This window comes from Pungitius pungitius, chromosome 4, assembly GCF_949316345.1.
Source record: "Pungitius pungitius chromosome 4, fPunPun2.1, whole genome shotgun sequence".
Lineage (NCBI taxonomy): Eukaryota > Metazoa > Chordata > Actinopteri > Perciformes > Gasterosteidae > Pungitius > Pungitius pungitius.
In genome coordinates, this window is record NC_084903.1 from 15,987,671 (window position 1) to 16,010,207 (window position 22,537).

At 42.8% G+C, this 22,537-nt stretch overlaps 1 protein-coding gene across 2 annotated transcripts; it reads right to left on the reverse strand.

The window, feature by feature from the left end:
* Positions 1 to 8,533: 8,533 nt before the first annotated feature.
* On the reverse strand, positions 8,534 to 21,402 carry fam120b (family with sequence similarity 120 member B). 2 transcript variants are annotated; one of them, XM_037452786.2, is made up of 14 exons: positions 21,199 to 21,402; positions 20,953 to 21,075; positions 20,366 to 20,556; positions 19,607 to 19,740; positions 19,371 to 19,493; positions 19,030 to 19,221; positions 18,509 to 18,773; positions 18,233 to 18,416; positions 17,952 to 18,053; positions 17,381 to 17,553; positions 15,921 to 16,013; positions 13,212 to 13,418; positions 12,927 to 13,074; positions 8,534 to 9,359 (listed from the first exon to the last, which is right to left on the reverse strand). In XM_037452786.2, the coding sequence occupies exons 2-14, from the start codon at positions 21,071 to 21,073 to the stop codon at positions 9,055 to 9,057; spliced, it is 2,238 nt and encodes a 745-aa protein (XP_037308683.2). In that variant the 5' UTR covers positions 21,074 to 21,075; positions 21,199 to 21,402; the 3' UTR covers positions 8,534 to 9,054. The 2 variants fall into 2 exon arrangements, with proteins under 2 accessions (XP_037308683.2, XP_037308693.2); XM_037452796.2 differs by lacking the exon at positions 21,199 to 21,402 and having other exon boundaries at positions 20,942 to 21,063.
* Positions 21,403 to 22,537: the final 1,135 nt, after the last annotated feature.

The following is a 22,537-nucleotide window of genomic DNA, read 5'->3' on the forward strand; positions in this document are numbered from 1 at the left end:
AACCCAGCTGGCTTGCATCGCTGCCATTTGGACCCATTGGCCACATGACTAGCTTCAGACAGATTCTCTTTGTAATAATTAAAAGAATATTTTAAACTTTCTACAAAAACAGGCAGTAGCTGGATCAAGCAATGAGAAAAAAGAGACACCCACCTGTTGGCACAAAGAGGATGAAAAATTGGCCTCATATTAACCATGTTATGTCTTATTTTAAAATATATAGTCACCAGCAAATCTGTCGTCCCTTTTTGAAGAAGATGTAGAGTTAAAGAGCTGCAGATCACAGGCGATTTCTGAAGTTATCATCCCACAGGAAGGTAACTGGCCCTGCATTGAGCTCTGGGATTTCCCTGTTATGCCGACCTTTGACCAAATGCCTTTTCTACCCACCTCCCAAACCTGCCGGCTTGTTAACCTGGCCGTCATGCGTGTGACCCATCGGCACTTCAGAGGAAGTCGCAACACAAAGTCATCTGTGGCGGGTTAAACCGTTACTGAGGGAGAGATAGAGAGAGAACAATATGAATGTGAACGAGGGAAAGGAAGAAAGAGAAGCAGCAACGTGTCATGATTCATGCATTAACACAGGAATGCCATTGAGAAGTGGAACAGGCGTGGTAGTTTCCAACAGCAAGGGGGAGCGAAACAAAATCCATGTATACGGTTGTTCCTCTGGTCTGCTCAGAAAAGTAAGATATGGCAGTCCATCAATAATAATACCTTTCATCTATTTTTAGCTATTTATAGATACCAGTGTTTGTTTTATTGACAGTTGAAGTGGAATTTATATTTCTATGATATTGTAAATAAGTAATTTACCCAAACATTGCAAATTATTTTGCAGCATAATGATTTGCATGCAAATAATGCAAACCATTCCACTAGTTTGCACGATTACATTCAGAATGCAGGCGACATCTTGGTTGATCAGAGTTGGCGACACTGTGCTCAGTTGTAATGCTGTGTTTGCTGAATGGTTTCTATGACTAAATCATTTTTACAGATCAAATGTGTAGAATAAAAAGCCTCTTTGGTTCTGCGGCACTGATATTAATTATTTGCAGAGTACTCTAGTCAGTCAAAGGAATGAATTGGTGAATAGCTTCTTCTGGACTGTGACGTATTTCACGGTGTAACACAACAGTTGAGAGGTGTACAGTTACAAAAGGGATTTAAATCCAATCCTTTGCAATTGATTGGACCGCCATAAAATGTGCGGGAGAAGAGTTTGGGACTGCTTCTTTCACCACAGACACACACACGGACGCGCACACACACACACACACGCACATACGACTCTCATCTGTTGTTAGAGCAGATCAAAACAGAATGTAAAGACACTCTGATTTATGTTTTATTGAAATAGTATCAGTGTATAACTTAAAAACATAAGTCAATCTTCAATCAACCATTTATAAAGCCAATACTTTCAGCCTTTTGCAGGAACCAACCTTGTTGTGCTTCACCATAAGATGGGTGAAGCACAACAAGGTTGGTTCCTGATGAGGTTTGTTGTGAATTGTCCTCAAATAGCAACTGATTTACTGGTGAGTTTCTGAAAGCTGAGTTAAACCTGCTTCTTTCTGTCTTTCACACACACACACACACACACACACACACACACACACTGAAGGAAGCTGGAGTCTATAGTACTGCCTTCTTCAAGTCTCATTCATTCATTAACAAACACACACAGTCACATACCCCAAAAACGTGTCTCTTCTGTTTGTTCAAAAGTAACATCGTTAATAAATTCATCTCAAACATCGTCTCTGGTCTCCGGGTGAGCAATAAATGGCAGTGTCTTCTCAAAGAAAAAAATATCACAATTAACACTAATAATAACAAAAGTATTACTTGTGGAAAATGTAACAGTATATTTGAGCCATGTCTGTTTGTGGAGACAGTGGGGAGAGACATTAAACCAAGATTATAATTTGAGCTCAAACATAAAACACCACAAAATGGAATGAGTCTCAACTGCCAAAGTCTGCAGTCAGTCTCATACTGTTGTTTTAGAGGAGGATCCCTGTGACTGATATTAAAGAGTTTGTTAACTGTCGTCTGTAAAACTTCTGCTGATAGCATTAAAAATCCTTTAAAGAGCGTGTAACTTCATACGACATGTTCCCAAGCTTCAAACCATCCCACATGTTAAACAGTAATCAAGCTCGTCATCTGTTGAACTGGTGTATGCACCATTCATCCAACCTTCACCTGGTCTCACGCTTCACAGTTTAAATAGTACGCTGCCTGTTGGCCGTGCGTCCTTGCTTGGAATTGTCTTGTGGTGCCTGCTTGGTTTGGGACATCCGGTCACTGCCCCGGTTGTAACGTCCGCATCAGAATCGGAGTCTGCAGAGGGCTGAGTCTGCAGCATCCAGCAGTCGGCATGAACTCAATGAGCCGAGTCGCCCCTCCACCAACGCAGTGCTGGACTGGAGAGCCCCGGAGCTCTGCCACAGCTGCATGAAGTAATTGTTTATTCAAAGTATATTAATATTAAAAGTGTCCCTTTTCTAAAATTCACCGAATCAGATGCTGCAGTAGATGTGATGAATGACTCTGAAGAGATGCAAAGAGGAAACAAAGATTGACAAAGATTTCTGCTTTAGACGAAATGTGCGGAGACACACACACACACACACACAAACACCGAAGCGTGCACTCACACTTCACTATGACAACCCAAAGTTAACCGTCGTGTCTCAGGAGATTAATATCTGTGACGCCGTGTAAGCAAAAATGTCACTACAGGACCTGATGCTCGAACACGAGGTGACAATATAAAACCCTACTACGGTCTTTGTCCTCACCAGAAATACCAAACTTCAAAAGCATTGAAACTGTTACTTGGCATGGTTACCATGGCTACTTCTGTGAAGTTTGTTTTGGTGGAGGATGGAAGGAGGCCGCATTGGTCCCCTAATTGTTTGATTGGCAAACTCTTTTGCTCGGGATTAGAGGTATGTAATTGGTGAATAAAGCTTCATTTCTGTTTGTAGAAGCAATTCATCCTCTTTGTTGACTGAACTGGTTGATCTCACCAGGAGACCGACCAATTTGTTGTTTTTACTTCAGTGTGTTGGAGAGCGTGGGTGAGGAGAACTTTTACTGGACTTGACTGTTTTCGTTCCTTTTCACATTGTCTGGTAGCTTCTCTTTCTCATCCTCAACTAATTCTCGAGGGCTGAGTATTGCATCCGATGGTTGGCAATGCTTGCAGGTGTTGGCCAATGTTTATAATCATGGGTGATTATCATTTATTGGGGATCTTTTGGAGAAACCCCACATTTGAATTGAGAGAATGTCAGATGTTACACAATTCACATTGTCTTGTTTTCTTCTTATAGTTTTTTGGTAGGTTTACTTTTTGTGTTTAAGACATGAAGGGAAATGATGCTCCTGCTTGTCTCGTGGACGTCCTCACCAGACATCTGGCGGATGGTCGTCAGTCGATTAAGCTCACCTGGCCCCACTGCCTTTCCTTACTACATCACCTTCTTTTGGATTTCACTTTCAGCAGCAACTTGAACCCCTCTGTGCTGCCTTAATTGCCAAACTCCAAACCCCTGTTGTTTAATTTGTGTTAGCAGCAGTCACAATGACTACATTTGTTTTAAGTAAATCTCTCGGCGTGGACTTCAATCCAATCCACAGGAGAGATAGTGAGAGGAGATGGCAAACACATTAGGGAACACACACACACACACACACACACACACACACACACACACACACACACAAACACAAACACACACAATAAGTGGGAGTCCCAGGAGAGGTGTTTGTGAGGAGATGAACTGACATATGGCCAGCAGACCACTGCACTGGGTGGAGCAGGGTAAGTGTGTGTAGTGGGTAGATGGGGCCTGTGTGTGTGTGGGTGTGTGTGTATGGGTGTGTGAGGGTGGGGTTGCTACTGGTCTGACTTAGGGTGCAAATGAATAGAACAGTGGTTAGAGACAGTTGACACTCACTATCAATTTTCACTGTTGACCCACTACTGATTTTCTGTACGCACAGAACATTAGGTTTTTGTTAAAGGGCCAAATATGAGATTGGGAGCATTTCTATTGCCTCTCAGAGGCTCTCAATGTGGAAAAGAATGGGTCACAAGTTCGCTAACTACAAAAAGGGCTGAAAGATTTCAAATGTTTACCTGAAGGGGGGGGCAGGTGGTTCCTGTGCTGCTAACGATTGAACACAGAGCAGAGCAGCTTGTGTGAGCTCGCTAATGGATCTACCTTTAAATGTTTAATATATAAACTATGTCACTTTCCAATTATTTATTTATCATTCAGAACTCCAAAGTATCCAAAATAACCCATTATTTCATTAAGTGTTATTTATGTAAAGGAAAGCTAAACAGTCATTAAGCTTCTTTTAGATTAATATTGAAAAGCGCGTGGTTAAAATTAGACACTACTTTATTACTTTTTATTGTAAAAGAGTTCAACTAAAACTAATTGTAACACTACTTCAAGTGTCCCCAGTTTGAATCTCGTTAATCCCTCTCCTCTATGTATGTATAATTTGATCGTTTCAATTGTACAATGTTTTCTACATGGTTTGTAAATGTCTGGCTAAGTTAGTAAGGGCACTGGAGACAATGTTCTCAGTCAGCTACAGTACAGTCATTGTGAATATGGAGAACAGAGTAGGAATGGGATAACTTAAGAGCAGGTCCTCTTGGAAGGTCAACCTCATTTCATCAACATGTGGGAATTCCTCCACTCTGCCAGTCAATTCCTAAACACAAACACATATAAACACACACACAAAAACACGCTCACTCACTCACACACACACACACACAGCCAGGGGTTGTTTGACTGGCTATTTGACTGAATGGCCTATCGCCATGGTTACAGCAGCACTCCATCAGTCCATTGAAAGAACAGATGGCCGATGTGCAACAGGAGGCATATGTTTCAATGAACACACACACATACACACACACATACACACACACACTCGTATTCACACAGGGACAGACACACAAACACACACCCACAACGCTCTCTGTCACGCACACACAGGGCACACACATGCATGGATGCGCCCCCGCTCAGAGGGAGGGTATTGAACAACCAGCAGCATATGTTCCACTAGTCAGAGAGCATCCATTCAAAGACAAACGGAGAGAGGAGGAGGAGGAGGAGGTGGAGGAGTAGGAGGTGGTGGAGGAGGAGGAGGAGGAGGAGGAGGAGGAGGAGGAGATGGAGAAACCCAAAAGGCAAAAGAGCAAGGCAGGAATGGGAGAAGGTGGAAAGAGATCGAGGAGGATGATAGAACGGAGGGAGGGAGCTGATTGGAGGAGAAGAAGGAGGTCGGGGCCCAATGCTCCGACTCCCGACTGGAACCAAACGAGCTCTTTGAACTGAAGAGAGAATCCACAGTTAAGTTATTCGCTGTTGAGTAAAGACCTCAAAGCACTTAAGTCAGGTGTAATATCTAAATGCTAGTTTTTATTTACAATAAACCACACTTATTTAACACAAGGAGATGTAAGTTTCCAATAAAAAGAAGTATATATTTTTTCATTTGGGGTTAATTGAGATTTCCTCTCAAGGTAATTTGTAGCAGTGCCAATTCATGTAGTTATTTACTTGTGGACCCATAGTAAAATATTTTCTATTTTGTTTCTGATCATTATGGTCTATCGCCATGGTTACAGCAGCACCATATCAGCCCATTCAAGGAACAATTAATCCGGAAACAAATTCCTTTAGTCTTCACTGGATAGCAGAAGCGTTTTCTCCTTTTGTGTGAATTGAATCTTGCTGATAAAATGGTAAATAATTAGGAATAGCTTTATGTTCACATGCCAGCAAACATGGGAAGATATTGAGCTATGATGAGCACCTAGCAGTAACGCTGCTGCGCTCTTTAATTCGAGCTAGAGAGTGATCAGAGCTTCATTATAAGTTTCCCTTTGGTCTGATGGTTAAGTATTAGATGGGAGAGGAAAGGTCGGACATATTTTAGTTATCAGAAAAATTCAAAAACTCAATTCGTCCATTTCTGCCTCTGTTCATTTTCAATTTGTTTGCATTTTTATTCCAAGCATGCACACACACACACACACACACACACACACACACACACACACACACACACACACACACACACTCACACACACCCGTGTTGGATTTGTTCCCTCTGTGTTTGGGCCTCAGCTAAAGAAAGCTGTTTATATTTAGAGACTGTAAATACAGAAGGGTTATATTTGGTAACTATGCTGTGTGTATATTTCGCCTGAGTCACTTTTGTGCGTGCCTCTGTAAAATCAAGAGAAAAAAACACTGCGCTATTTGTTTTACCAAGACTATTTGTGTGTTTACAGACACGGACACACAGTGAAATAAGAAAATAGGACATCGATCTGAACGCAGCAACAGTTCGGATGAGATAAAGAGGCAAAACTGCAAAAAAAACAGCCGTTCATTTAGACAAAAGTAATGATTTGTGATGTTGTTTCTAAATGTGTTTAACAGGTATCTGCCCTCCCAAAGTGCATACAGGTTTTTCCGGAACAACACTTAAATCTGAAGGTACTTGTTAACTAAGGAGAACATGTTAGTCACCGTATAATGATAACAATTACCCTCTAAAACGTCTGTTTGTTGGCAGTTTTCTGTGTGTTAACAACTGGTGTCGTGGTTAAGGTAAATAGATGCCTGCTCTCATGTTTTCGCCCAAAATGCTGTAAGTGAAAGCTGAATTGCACCAAACAAGAGAGAATCTGCCTTTACAGACTCTCTGTTGACCATAATTAATACAGCAAAACTAATAACCATCTTGAACTCATGAATTACTGGTTTCCAAAACTTCGTTAGCATGCTTTCTATCGCACGCCTTGCTGACTCGTTTACAGTGCAGACAGTCCAGCGTGTGTGTGTGTGTGACAGATGAGCTTTGGATTGACAGAGTTCTTACAATTAATACCAAAGGGAACATGAATGTTTGATTCACATTTTTTTGTGGAGACATTCTGGTTAAAAACGAAGGGGTTTTGTGGTTGTAGGTTTTTAGGTGCCACCCATTGTGCTCACCGCTGGACACCACAACGCTTTAAAATGAATTTCCCACAACTGGACACGTGGTTTGGCGATTTCGACAGGAAGAAAGCCACAGACTTTAGATAAGACGGACGGAGAGTGTCAGACCGAAACAGGGCAGACGGGATGACTGCCACCAGAGAGGAAAGAGGCCAATCCCAGGGAGGAGGCCTCCAGAGGGGGTTTGACTGTTTGTCTCCCTGCTGCTGGAGGGACCACACCCAGACCTCCACCACCCAGACACACACACACACACACAGACGCATGCAGGAAGCTGATCTGTCAGGCAGCCAACAGGGTTTCCTGTGGTTGGAGCAGGACTAGCGACTTAAATTGCTTGTGTTCTTAACTTGTCCGTCTTACCCTTTCCTCTCCCCTAAATCCATCTCCTCACTTTTCTCCCTCATCCTGTTTTCCGTTGTTTTTTCTATTCTTAGTCGTGCACCTCTTAATGGCCCATCCACTGACCGTGTTTCCTCCGTTCCTCTTCTTCCTATTCCCCATGTTTAAACTGTCATCTCTGTCTTCTACCCCCCCCCCCTCTTCCTACTGCTTTAACTTTCCATCCCTTGCTTCCTCTTCACCACAGAAAACATCCCTCCTCCTGTTATTGTTAGAATGCAGAAGTGGCAACTGGACTCGACTCATATTTGTGTGTTGTTTGTGTGGCCCTCCTCGTGTACACTACCACTGCAAGCCCCACAGTTACAATCCTAAACACACACACTTCGCTCTGATTTTTGTTCTGCTGCCTCTGGACTGAGAGGGGAGTACTTTGATCAAATCCCCTTAGAAAAACCTAATAATCAATGAGTTCACTCCAGCTCTTTTAACTTTACTTGAGGTTTTACAGTTTACGTCACATGTGAAAATGGGACTTTGTGCGGATTACAGGAAACAAAGACTCATGCAATAATTCATATAATTATTATAATGAAAATTATTGACCCAAAAAACGACACAACACAGTAACAAATGACATGAGATTAATACGCAACATGAAAGAATACGTTTACACACACTGTGCATGTGCAAAGTGCTTTTATAAGTCTGGGGGCTTATAAAAGCACTTGTAACATTCTTAAACAATCGCTGTATCTGTTACTGTATAATGAATACAACATTGAACTAGAGGAGACTGAAGTGATGTAACGCTCTGCTCTGTCGCGCCAAAAAGGCTCACAGCACTCTATCAACAATCTGATTTACACTCATTAGTTTCCGCTTGTTTAGAAATTCACTCACATTTCTTTAACAGTCAGCTTAAAGGTGTGTGTGTGTGTGTGTGTTCGCGCACATGGCAAATTGCCTCACTTTATTTTCGACATCTCACAAACAGCTCTTGGTATCACTTTACAGAGGTGTATAAATCTCCGGCACAGAGACCCTTTTTTTAACTGATATTTGATAGCTGCATTACTGTTTCTCTACTTAAAACCCTGCCTTTAAAAGGATTATTGGACACAAACAGCTTTTAAGATCTTTTATTGTCAAAGATAAGAGGTAAAACTGACTTGGGGATTAAGTGTTAATCTACTTCAGTGCGTGTTTGAAGTGGCTCATTTCAGAGTGTTTTTGGTAAGTGCTGACGGACCGGTTCATTCTCCATCACATTAAATGAGGCAAATTGCCTTAAGATAAAAGAAAGGCTTAGACATTATTTGACTTTTGAAGTGTGTCTACTAGATTATTCTGAGATGTACAAAAACAAAAATTCAGGTCAAAAGCACAAATCAAATAATTATTTCTAATCTCTTCATTCTGCCACCTCTTAATCCCCATTTCTTTAGCTTCTGCATCCTTTGGACAAACATTGCTGGCTGGTAATTCACTAATCAGTTTATTCAGAGAAATCTGACTCCTTCACTCCTTTCATCACATTTCTCCCATCCTCTTAACTTCTCGAATCCTTCCCTCTAATCCTCCTCTCCTTTCCTCTCCCCTCCTCTCTATTCAGGGTAATGTTCCTGGTGCAGGGGGCTGAGACCATCTAGGACCAAGAGGAGGAACATCGATTTCCACACTGTTGTTGCCTCGGAGCCGCTGTGTATCTCCCTCTGTTGAGGTGCGTTCGGCCTCTGGACTGTATTTGAGGGCGCCTCGTGTTCTGGGCTCCTCCATCGTGGCCATAAGGATAAGAACCAGGGTGAGGGTTGAAATGGCCTCTCTGCCAGGCTCTCTCTCTGCTGTCACATTCACTCGGGGGTCCACTGGCCTCCCCGCTTGCTCTCCGTCCCCCTCCATGTCGATGGCCACCTTTTGTTTCTCCTCTTTCCCTCCAGTCCATGGTGCCACCTAAAGGTGAGAAATATTTATTTCAAAAGCACAAATATTTTCTTACAATGTGCTATATAACAACACACTGTAAAGAAGACAATTTTCCGGAATCTGTAGTGCACTCTCATGGAAAAGGTTGTTTCTCAAAGTCAAAGTCAAACTTTTAGTAAAGTAAAAATACATACAGATACACGTACGGCAGCAGCAAGTGATAAAAAGTGCAAGAGACAGTTGTGTTGGCAGAGTCCCGAGTGATTTAAGGGGGTGTGGGGGGGATTTCAGCCCCGTGTCAGACTGACGGATATGGCTGGGGGGAGTGAGGGGAGAGAATTTAGCTGTCTGACAGCTTGGTGTATGAAGCTGTCTCTGAGTCTGGTGGTACGGCAGCGGAGGCTCCTATACCTTCGTCCAGAGGGTAGGAGGCTGAACAGACTGTGTGCGGGGTGGGTGGTGTCACTCGCAATCGAGGTAGCTTTCCGGATGAGGCGGGTGGTGTATATGTCTTTCAGGGAAGGGAGTGGGGCGCCAATGATCTGACTGGCCATCGGCAGTCAAATCTGCCTAAAAAAAAGGCACCAAGATGAAGCTGCGCACTAAGTTCGCCTGTCTGTCTGCTGGCGCAAATTAAAACAGTTGTGTTTTAGCTCGGAAAATGAAAAAACAATGACTTTTAGTTTTATAAAGTAATCGAGTAATTAAAGTGCATTCTGTTGAATTCAACAATTTCAAGAAATCTACATCAGAAAACAAGATGAGAAAAAAGCCAATAGGAAGTGGTCCCCTAATTAGCAACTGTTAAAATCTGCCATTGCATTCAGAAAAGCCTCCGAGGTACTTTTCACTCAAGGAACTTGGACAGATGTGGCAGATTTTAACTACACAACGCTTGAAATAACGTCCAACTTTAGGGAGCCCAAACTGTCGCCTAAATCACCCGCCATGCTTCCATTAATGCACTCACCGGATGTGGAAGTACGAAAGAAGAAAAAAAACATGAAAGCATGCCATGCATAAATAAATGTGTCCGTCGGGCCGCAAGCACCCAAACTGGTTCTGTGGTTGGCGATTTAGATTCAGAATAAACCCCAAACCCTGAGACAATTAGGATTAGAGGAAACATGTTCTTCTTTTCATCAACAATACTGCTCTCAGCTAAAGTAAAAGGAACTCTACAGATGGGAGGCAATCTGAAATGAACTGAAGAGACGTGGGAGAGCAGCCGCACTGGATTCACTGCTGAAGTGTAATTGCACGGGCAGGCGGGCAGAGTAGATATTTGCTGAGGAGACTAAACATCAGGCCTGATTCCAAACAAAAACCAAACCCGGGCCCTCAACGATACCACATAGCGCCACCACTACTCTCACGCACACACACACACACACACACACACACACACTCCACATCCCCACAGCTCTGTTGTAATGATTGGTGTCTGCGTCTGGCAGAAATGAAACACTGAGGTAGGACGAGTGTACAGCCTTCCATCTAAAAAACCAGAAACATCCTCGTGAGACCGACAAGCGTCGACAGTTCGGCGCAGTCCTGGGAGACTCTGGGCCAACACGACACGCAGAGAGACGCTTTCCCGAATGTTTAGTCACAGGGTCGGACCGAAAAGCGTGGGCTCACGTTTCATGAGCTGCATGCCGAGTCATCTTCTGGGATTGGGCACGGAGAAGGACCGAACCAACAGGGAGCTGGACTTCGGCCTGAAGTCTGCAGCGAAGAGCGTCGTAGAGCGACAGGCCACATGAAGGGCTTCTGCACACAGGCGGGGTCTCTTCCTGCGATTCATTTGCAAGTCAACGGATCTTTTCAAATTGCTGTCTTTACTGTCACACACACACACACACACACCATCATCATCATCTCAAATCACTTTTTGAGAAAAGGCATCCACCAATCAATCAGCCAACCAAACGGGTGTGCGTACACGACATCGTGTGACATCACAGAGGCTCCTTCGTCCAAATGAAGCCAGCAAACTTTATTTCTCGATTCAAACTTGACAGAGGCCGCGCATCCTGGATCCAAGGCTTCAGATCATACTTTCCACAATAAAAACCCTAAACACATACACTGCTTAACTGTCACAAGAGGGAAGTCACTTATTTCACTTAAATATAAGTAGCCGATCTTTAGTTGTCATGAATCTATTCAAACATTTTATTGAAAACAGACTGTTGCAAATTTGCATTAGTAATTCAAAATGTTTGTGTTGTTTATTTGTCACACCATTGGTGTATAAAGGTCTTTTCCCAATTTCCCAGGGTGAATATGTTTAAAAACCTGTGTGTAATAAGATGGAAAGGCGTCTGGAGAATTTTAAGGCTCCAAAGGCGGCAACAATGAGCAGTGAGGACAATAGGGGATGACGAGTAAAATTAGAACAGTAAGATAAAAATAAAAGGAGGAGAAGTTAGACGGAGGGGAACGACTGAGGGGAAGGGGAGAGACAGAAGAGAGAGGTCTGTAATCAGTCAGCCTTGTTGTGTGTCTTAAAATAGAGTTCTCTCAGTCTATTAACAGAAACCTACCATTACTGGTGCAACGACATGGCAGGGTCTTGGATTCAAGTGTGCACATATGAGTGAGTGTGTGTGTGTGTGTACACGCTGGTATGCATTAGGCTGGAGCACACATGGAGCTGGTTACAGCGAGGCCCTCTGGGTAATGTGGTTCGGAGAGAGGCTCCAGAGAACTACAACCACGGATTAACTGTCAGATTGAAATGCTGCTACTCTGTTGAGCGCCTTGTTTAATCAGTTTTTTCATACGAGCCACAGTTTGTTTCTACCGCACGGATCACTGGAAGCTCTTTAATGCTCTGTAACTTTAACAGAGATAATAAATAAATACATTAATGAAATACAGACATCATAACACCCCTTTAATAATGTTTTTGGGTGGGAATTTTGCTTATGTTTTGTAAACTGTACGATAACAAAAAGGAAACCGAGGAAGACAAAGAGGAATATGATGCCACAACGGCCCCCAGTCAGATTTGCAGCAGGGCCTCGTGGTTACACGGTATGCATCCTAACCGCCAGGCCGCCCTAGGAACACCATAACATTTCTTAATTCAGGTCAAAACTTTTTTCTCTCTGTGACCTGTATTTAACCATGGTGGTCACAACACCAAATCTCCTTCACCAAAGAGTTCTGGTCTAAATAGCAACATAATTACGTTCCACAAAACTCACAGGACAAACATTTACTGAGTTGAGTCAGAGTCAAGGAGAAGAGTTCAAAGGCTTTTATCATTTTTAAAACATGAAGCAGTCAAAATTTTCAAGACCAACTTGCTATACCTGTATCATTCATTTTGACTCATGTTTTTAATAAAGGTATTCATATACCTTACTCAAGTTTAGTGATTTTCACTAAAAAGCAAATTACTAAAAGATATGTGTCCTGTCTGTGATCCAAATCAGGGAAGCAATTTTCAAAGTTGTACGCAAAATGTAATAATTATCTGGATAATATTGTGAATCGCAATGACTGAAAACCATTAGTGATGATGGCAGATGGCTGAAGTCGGAGGTGGCATGTAGGGACAGACGAGTCAGAATAGTGTCTCACCCGCGTGTCTCTCTCTGTATCCGGTTCCAGGCGGGACTCTGGGACCTCGTTCTGGTGCATGGGGTCTGGACCGCAGGACTCTGCCTCGCTTCCCGCAGGTCTCTCTAAGTCTCTCCCTCAGGCGGATAAACAGAGACAAACAGGACGACTGGAGAGAAAGAGACAGGCATTAACACACTTTGGTCACACTTGCCTTAATCAATATAACTCTGAAAACCAAGCAGCCACACAAGACTACGTTTATTAAATCACGCCACACAAAGTGTTGTTTTTGCCTCTACTCACGTCGCTCTCCAGCAACACAGCCGCCTCTGTGCCGCCGTGTGCCAGCAGGTACTTTGAGTGGAACAGGCGTCCATCGAAGCTGTGCCAAGGCATAAGGGCGGCGCCGGGCAGCGGGCTGCCGCTGGCGCAGTTGGCGCCCAGCAGGTTGCCGAGTCCTCGGACGTAGAGAGAGCCCAGCTGCACCGCGCGACTCGACACGACAGGCAGCTGAGAGCGGAGGAAGAAAGACGTTTGGCTTTAGCTTTGGTTTGGAAGTACATCTCCATCATGAGGCTTGATGCTTCAAAGATGAGACCGCCGCGACCCTCTGCGGGGCCGCCAGCGGCTCCTACCTGACTTCAACAGATGAAGCTTCCCAGACACGCACAATCACTCCGGCAGACGTGGAGAGAGAGCTAGCTTCATTTAAACTTGACTTAAAAAGACATCTGTTTCTTCAAAATGATTTGGTGTCACCGCCCCGGAACTAATTTCTTTACGTTTTACTCACAGCTGCTAAACTAATTGATGAAGTGAACCCCAATTTGCACCACCTCATCTCCTCAAGCCTCACACATTACTACACAGTTATATACGACTCTGACCACCCACACAATGTCACCAGCTATCCAGGTAGCTGGTTGAAACCGATTTTTTGCATTTTCGTATGTGAAAGTAAAATGATGCAGTAAGTGTGGCCTTGACTTTTCTTATTAAAGAATTATTATTTGACAATTGACCGGATTCTTGCAGGTGAAAGCCAGACGGCCAGCACACCGCTGGACACAATTCCTCAGAAATGCGGTTTTGCCTAAATAATTTTAGTGTATTATTATTTTCACATTGGTTTCAGTCAGGATAGTTTCAGTTGACCCATTAATGGAAAAACAGGAAGATTAAGATACTCACTGACAAAAAAAAACAGAAAAAGAGCAGGAAGAAAGAAGCTACTGGAGGAGTACAATAAAGAAAAAGAGGACAAGGGGCATGAAGAAGAAATGGAGAACTGTGACAGGCAGATGTTCTCAGTCTGTGTGTGTGTTCCTTCTACTATCACCTGTCCTCTGGTAGATTGCACTAATAACAGTGATTACAAGTGTGTGTGTGTGTGTGCGCACATACACACACACACACACACAAGCCTGCCTGCCACCTGCTTCCAGTCAAACACAGCTTCACCTTCTGAAGACAAAGAACCACTGGATAGACACAAAAGCTTGAAGGCGCACACACACAGACACAAAAAGAGAGGCCGGGAAGAAGAGAGATAAAGAGCAAAGTGAAGAGAGACAGAAAAAAAAGAGAATGTGGCTGAGAGCGTAAAGTAGAGGAACATGAGAACACTCAAAGTGAGAGAAACAAAGACAGAAACGTGTGTGTGTGTCCAGCGGGCGGAGTGTGCTTGGTGTAAATAGCTCCATGTGGTGAGCGTCAGCCAGGACAGACAGGCGACTGTCGCCAACACACACACACACACACACACACACACACACACACACACACACACACACACACACACACACACACACACACACACACACACACACACACACACACACACACACACACACACACACACACACACACAAGGGGTGTGAGTCACATAAAAAATAAAGATTCTACAGTTTTATGGACACACGTGCGTACAAAATCAAATATATAAAAAACTGTGTGTGCATGTGAGAATATTCATTAGTTGTGATATATTTGAGTCTGTGTGTAGGTAACTAGTCACTCAGTTAACCCCCCTGCTGCAGCCTCAAACTTCTCCCAGACAGCAGATTTAAATCAACGAGCCCTAATTATTGTGTAGAAAACAGACAAGCAGCAAAAATACAAATTACTTGGCATAAGTATGGTGATTAAGCAGTAAAAAGAAATGAGGTTACAACCAGGCAGTAAACAGTGCAGCTGACTCTTCTGAGTCGTCTCCACCGAGCTCACTGAAGATGCTGTGAAGACAGAAGTAATAATGCTGCCTCATGCATGTTATCGAAACGCCAGATTATTAATTATTATTCTGTAAATTTCTGTCTAGATGTTTATTCTCATCAGCATTTCTTCATCTTTAGGCATCAGACCGGCTTCTCAGATCAGAGTTCCACCTCCTGCAAACATCTGCAATTATATTTGTATTTTAATATGTTTTTAATTTCATGATGTAAAATGCTGCGGTGTGACAATGTGACGACAGAGAAGCCGTGAAGCTTATTCAGCTCTAGTTTTCCAGATAAAAAAAGAGCGGAACGCAGTTTTCTCATCATTGGATCACCAGCTATAACAAGTGCAACTTGAAATACAGCTGCGTTAGATGTGACAGCGAAATCTTATCAAGCTTTCAGGTTGGGTCTGCAAAAGTATACAAACATTCAATTAACCAAGAATACAGAAAAATCTGCATTTTAAGATATATCTACAATACAAAATCACTATTTTCAATACAACCAAAGCAGTTATTTTGGCTTTTTTGTTTCTTTACTTCTTTGTTTGTCTGGAGACACAAACGGCAGCTTAATTGTTTGTTCTCCCCACTTTCTAAAACTGGAAACATTTTCTGAGCTGTTTTTGCCACAGAAGGACCTTGTTTACTGTCAACTGTAGGAGACATTGTCTTCTTCAGCAGGAACGTCAACAACTCTCTGAGTGCATCGGAGCAGACCGTCTCGTTTTGGTCCAAATTCAAAATCAGTGGAGGATTTCTACATCAAGGGTACACTTGTATTAACAGACCTTGATGTGTTGCAGCTCATCAGGTGATTTCAGTCTCAGACACACAGCCTGACTCAGGTAAGCATCAATGTCCTCTTGAGACAACGTTTGAACCTGAAATCACACAGAGGACATTAGAGTCAATTCAATCACACCCCCGGCATGTTGTTTGATTCTTCTGCTCTCTGTACAAAAATTCAACTGAGAAAAGAAAAAACCCGAAAGCAGAAACAAGGCCGCCCAGCTGTGTGTACAAAACAAACAAACCCTGAAGCTATTTAAATTGACGAGTGACGAGGGAATGTGAATGCAGCAGCGATCAGACAACAGCTCCTGACTACTCGTCTAACGGGCCGTCTACCCAGCGGCTCACCTGTCCGTCTGTGGGCCCCTCATCCATTTAAATGACCCGTATGTTATCCCCAAAACCTCCAGCTGACCTTTGAGTCTCGGGCAGGACAGAGTTCTTAGGTACAATTATTTAGTAAAGGTTGGTTTGACTACGGCTCACCTCTTTGCTTCTCTGTGGTCTAAAGACTTTGAGTCCAGAAGGGGCGATATTAGCAGCTAAAGGCATAATACACTCAAATCTTCAACCAAACTATCAGCAGTCAAGATGCATTGTGGGTAATAACACCCATAGTGAAAGGCTGTTTGGTATGGCAAGAAAGGCTTGCGTTTGTCCCAATATGTAGTTTCTCAAATGCAGTATGCCATCATCAGTCTAACAGTTTTTGGGAATAATCTTAAAACGTATTTCATAGAATTGTGAGCCTGGTTTAGGAAAAGGCAAAGCACGTCAAATCTCTTGTGTCAAACCGGTTTGTTCTTGAGCTGATAAATGAATCCACACAGTTAATTTTTGTTTAACTTCTGCAAAATGACGCATGCACCTTCATCCAGGTGATGTAATCCTATAATCTCTGTTGCGTAAAAGCTCAATAAAATGACATCAATGCAAAATAAAGATACAAAATCACAAATCTCTTCTTTTTTCTTGTTAAAACCTGATTACTCTGTTGGAAGAATTGAAAACAAGGTATTATAACAGGATTACAAACAGCACACATATTTATGGTTTAATATTCACAACCAAAATAAGGACACAATTGCAGCAAGTTGAATTGAGAAATGTCCCTTAAGATATTCAAAGCCTCTGGGTGGTTATCAGAGGAGCTGTTGACGTAGGAGCTGGAGACCAGTGTCTGTGGCTAAACTGGGCACTTAGTGGGTGATGGTGGTTATCATTGTGCTGAGACAAAACAACACATAACAAACCGCCAACAAGTGATGTTTAACTTCAAGTCACAAGTTGACAAAAGAACTGAATAATTGTTGTCTATATGTTTTAGTAGTAAATCCCAAATCAAAAGATGACTCACTTGACCCAATACAAACTTATGCTAATGTGCTCGACTGCCTCATTTAACAGCTTAAGTTATTCATTGAATGCATTGAAAACAAAAAAGAGTTGACACTACCTGGAGGACTATGTAGGTGACCAGGCAGAGAGCAGCCAAGAGAGCGTCTTCAATATCTCCATGCAAGTCAGAGAACTCCTGGCAATCAAAGATTGAAAGGAATGACATCAAGCGAAGTGTAGGAACCTCAGGACCGGTGCCAAACCACAGCAGGTCCAGACTGGGCTGATGACCTACGCGTTCAGACAAGGCAAAATGTTACGGAGTGACTTTGCTTAGGAAGTGAACAAAACTGCATGAAATCTGACAAATCTCTTTAAAATTTCAGTCATTCTGATGGCCAGTGATTCCTACAGGGTCTCACTACGAATAACTTAATTAAAAAAGGATACATAATTTCAAGGAAACAATGGAACATGTTCAATGACCCAATTAGTCTTTGGTTGTTGTGGTTTTGTTGCTTATTAGAAACTTTCTCAAATTAAAGCGATCACCAAAGCATAGAGTAACGTCATACATATTGAAGAAAGAAAACCAATGTGAAAAGATAAATAATTCTGCTCTTAATTCTGCTAATTAGTATCAACTAGCATAACGAGATTCAAATCAGTTTTTGTCTATAAAACATTACATGGGAGGCGGACTGGGACAGGGTGGACCATGTCAGGTTCCTTCAGAGGGTTTCCACGGTAGACAAACCATTCCCTGATTGCTGGAAGGTCGACACTGCTGCCTGAAAACGGGAAAAGTTGTGGTCAGACTTGGCACCATTGGATGGAAAAGACCAAAAAGTTTTAATGTCTTTATCATTAAACTGTTCCTCATAATTACTAATCTCCTCTGCCGGTGTCTACCATTAGATGTGCATTTGTCTGTTTTTGAGTTTATACTTATATTATACTTTGTGCTTACCTTCATGGCCGCGCAGCAGCAGCAGGCCGTACATCCGCTGTCTGCAGGGCTTGTAGACAAGGGCCTGGGGAAGCAACTCAGAATCCTCTTCATCCTCCAGAGTGTTGCTACAGTCAATGACTCCCTGACACACAACACTGTAAACCATGAAACCCTCTGTTGCTATATGCTTCTCTCTGCAGGCCTAGGAAAGACCACAAAGCAATACACAGCATGTAAGTATGTGACATTTGGTACTCTCAAAACACAAAAGACACAATAAGGGGCACGAGATACCTTTAATATCTGTGGACTAACATGCTTCTCAAAGGCAGAGGGAGTTGCAGAGATGTCCCCTCTCTGAGAAGCGTCCTGTCCAAGCAGCAAGTAAGAGCGAACTCCCTTCTTCAGAAGCTCTCTGTGAGGAGCTGACAGGTTCACAGACTGAGGAATAAATCCAGGCTCCTGCTTCTCTCTTCCCCACAAGGAGCTCACAAGTTGGGATACAGCATGCACCTTCTGTCCCTGAGGAGCGCCGCAGTGTGGTGCAGGATTGTTTGTCCTGAAAATAAATCAGCTTTTTGTCATGTAATTCGTTCATCTACACTTTAACTAAATTGACGAACAGTGTAAATGCCTCATCAATATTCCTCTAGTTTGGAAAAGATTTCATGGAACGTTTTTCAAAAAATATTTTACCCTACGTGCATTCAGTAAGAAAACAATGGCAACGATTATCTAGAAGAGTATATTGTGTAAATGAATCATACATTTCAACAAAAAATGAGATCAAACTGCAATATTAAACCCCAGGATACCTGTATGTTGCTATGGCGTTGTTCCTGATGTGCTGCATCTGCTCCTCTGACACTACATCATTACCTAGGAGACAGGCCAACAGTGGTAGTTGGGTAGCGGTCAATCCGATGGCTCGGCAGAGCCTCTGTCGGTCGTACATGACAGTGGTGAGGCTGTCTATCCGCAGCTTTGCCACAGACAAGTAGGGGGCACTTTACAATATAAAGCCACACGTTAGTCTTATCAATAACAGTAAATTGACAGAAATGTAATGATTTTTTTCATTTTTACTGACCACAATGTAGTGTAAGGATGCAATTTAAGCTTTCTTTTTTCCAATCAAACAGTAATTTGAACATACCTGTCGTATATGATGAAGTCTGAGTCCTGTCCCAAAATGCCCATACAGCCATGCTGACGAGCATAGCTGGCAATCTCATAATCAGCCTCCTGCACGGAGCAGAACACGTTCTGACCCAATGACCTGTGAACAACAACAAAATCTGCAATAAGAAAATAATCAACCAAAGACAAAATATTGCCTCCATAAAAAGAAATCACAACAATGAGGATTTAACCAGATTTGTAAATGCTGACCTGAGAGCAAAGCATGTGAATGTTGCCAGACCAGAAGGAAGACAGAAGAGCTCTGTACCAGGCTGCTCTCCATATGCCTTCATGTGACGAAACATTTTAGAAATCTCCCCGTTCACTCTGCGTCTTCTCTTCACCTGTGGACAGGGGGGGATGTGGGATATAAAGGGTTAAACTGCCATCTGTGCAAGTTTAGATGTCAATGTCCATTAGGTTATATATATATATTATGTTTATGTGTTCTAAATGCTTAGACGTTCTAAACATATAGTGCTCAAAATAATCTACAATCCAACTGTACATTACAATATACAATACCAATACAATATCACATAGAAATAGAAAAACTATAATAACAACAACATGTTAGATCATCTGAAATAAGTATAAGTAAAAAAAAATAAAGAAACAAAAAAAGGCTTCATTAGTTTTTTCTGGGAGCCACTGACAATGTGGGTGGGCAGCGTCCTTCTATTTGAGCAAAACTGTGAGTCTGGCCAAAAGTGAGGCAATGGAAAAAACGGAGCACTCTGCAGGTGTGCAATAAAGGTTGTCTCCCTTAGTAATGACAAACATAGTTACCAGAGGCTTCGGATCTAGACTAGATAAGATGCCGGATACTGTAGAATTTTTGTAAGTGACGGCACTACGAGTGGGTCAGTTCCTGCATTTGCCGCAGGTCGATTTCAGGGGCAGACACAAGACAATTTGACATTCAACTGTGATATAATTGAAGACAATGTAGTTAGTTTCATTCCTCACCCACACTTGTCTCTTCTGATCTTCCACCACTCCATCGAAGAAGAAGACGAGTCTGATGCCTGCTGACGTGAAGGCCTCCACCCAGCCCTTCAGCACATCCATGTACTCCCTCCACTGCCCCCCACACACCCAGTCCTTACATGTGTACCAGTGACGCAAGCAGGCCATACCATCCACAACGAGTGTTGCGCCTGAATGAGGGTGAAAACACAAATGTTATATGGAACAGGCCAACAAGGCTGAGCATCACTGAATCAAAGTCAATGTGTACTGCACACTGTAGACAGGTGTGTTGGTAATTAGAACGATAGTAGACATACACATGATTGATTTAACTAATTTGTGCAATGAATGCCACTATTTGGCACCACCCACACAAGATTGATGCATTTGTCTTCTCGATTCTTGATGAAACAAGCACACTGGACAAGTAGTGGACATACTTGCATTGGTTTTATTAAGCAGCACCCCTATTTATAATAAATACGCTTTAAATAGTTGTTGTATTAGACTAAACGCCACTAGAGCTGAAGGAAATAAATCATTTTGCAGAGACGTTGCCACTGTCACACTGACGTGAACTCAACTGGGGACGTTAGCTGTGCTTGTGCAGACTCGCTGTCTTTTGGCCATTTCTCTCAGATGAACAGTCACACGCGCTTCTGGGCAGCAACTGTCCATAAAGTGCTGAAGTCCTTTCACACCCATCCCTGCATAGAGGAAACAGAGAGAGACGCAGCGAACTCAAACTGTAACGGTTTAACGTCACTGCAGAACGACGAAGTTATTCAGTTTGAGAGTACACCTGAATGCTAAAGGTTAGCTTAGCTTACGGTCGTTTTATGTACGGCGAATCGGCTGTTTTATTTAAATGAAAACCAACTCGTCTGCACATCTCTTTATGAAACGGGTCCCTCCTGCTCCTCCATAGTAGTGCTTCACATGGCAGACTTACTTTAACCTCTTACTGCAGCCTACGTGGGGGGGATGTGTCAGTGTTGCGCCGCTTTCACACCACTTCCTGTAATCTACGTCTGTCGTCATCACGTTGCAAAACAAAGCGCACGTGCTAAGGTGCTGTAGGACCCACAGCAAATTATGTGTTTGATTAAGTGAAATATAAAACCTTTTGCTGGCCAAAAATAAGATATATCCACGATATATCAATATGGACCACTCATTTTGGTACCTTAATGAAAAAGTAAACATCTTAATACGACATGAATAAGAATAGACCATTGAGGTTTTTGTAGGCTCAGTCCACCAATAAAAATCCTCAGGCTAGGATCAGAGACAGGCTAATTGCTCCCCAGCCTCTCCTGGAGAATGGGGGCTCTCTTTCTGGAGTCACAAGCTATTAGGTCTACCTTCTTCACACAAAGCACCCCCGTCCCTTGCACTCTATTGTCTGGGTGGAACAGGAATAAAGAATGGGACATATGCTGGATGTCAGTCCAGCTGTCAGCATCTGTCGTTCCTCAGCCAGATGCTCTGTGGACTGGGAGGACAATCAAACCTTTCCAGTCAACTGATCTTCAAAGAGGGAGGAGCTGTGTTGTAAATCCCCCCTGTGCCCCTATTATAGCCACTGGACTCATGAAGATCAAATATAAAACATTTGGTTTTAAATAGAACTTGGACAGTTGTTTGTGCCTTTGTTCCCGAAAATCCTTGGGACAATAATGATGGTAACTGTAAATTTTAAACAATAGGCTAGGAAAACCTCAACCTTGAATACGCTTTTACGAAACAGGGCTCTGGACCTGTGCAGATGTTGAACAAACAACTGCTTTACCCCTTCTGAACATAGCCCATTTCTCAGGTTGAAGCCAACATAAACTGAACTGCTTATTCATTTGCAAAGCAAACAACAAGAGGCAGTGCAGAACAAAGTAGTAGTGGTTCCTGTGAGTTTTTCTAGAGCGGAGGGATCTGACAACAGGAGAGATCTGGCAACATGCCAAATGGATAATTTTGCTTGATCTCGCCTAACGAGCAACACGATGGTCTTATCTGCAGTTAACACTATTGATAATGGTTTAGTCTGATGGTAGGTGCTGAACATCACCCATCTGTGATATGGTTGGATAGCTGGGATTGCTGGGGCGAGGACCTGGGATAGTTTACTCTCTAGGACTGAACTGGTGAACAGAGCAGGACAGTAAACATAAA

Bases quoted from the DNA above. Each gene is read 5' to 3' on its own strand.
- fam120b (XM_037452786.2), bottom strand. From the start codon at position 21,073: ATGGGTGTGAAAGGACTTCAGCACTTTATGGACAGTTGCTGCCCAGAA. The intron at 19,494-19,606 runs GTCAGCATTTAC...TGTTGTTCACAG, and splicing joins TTCACATGCTTTGCTCTCAG to GTCATTGGGTCAGAACGTGT. The intron at 18,054-18,232 runs GTAAGCACAAAG...TCCCGTTTTCAG, and splicing joins GCTGCTGCGCGGCCATGAAG to GCAGCAGTGTCGACCTTCCA.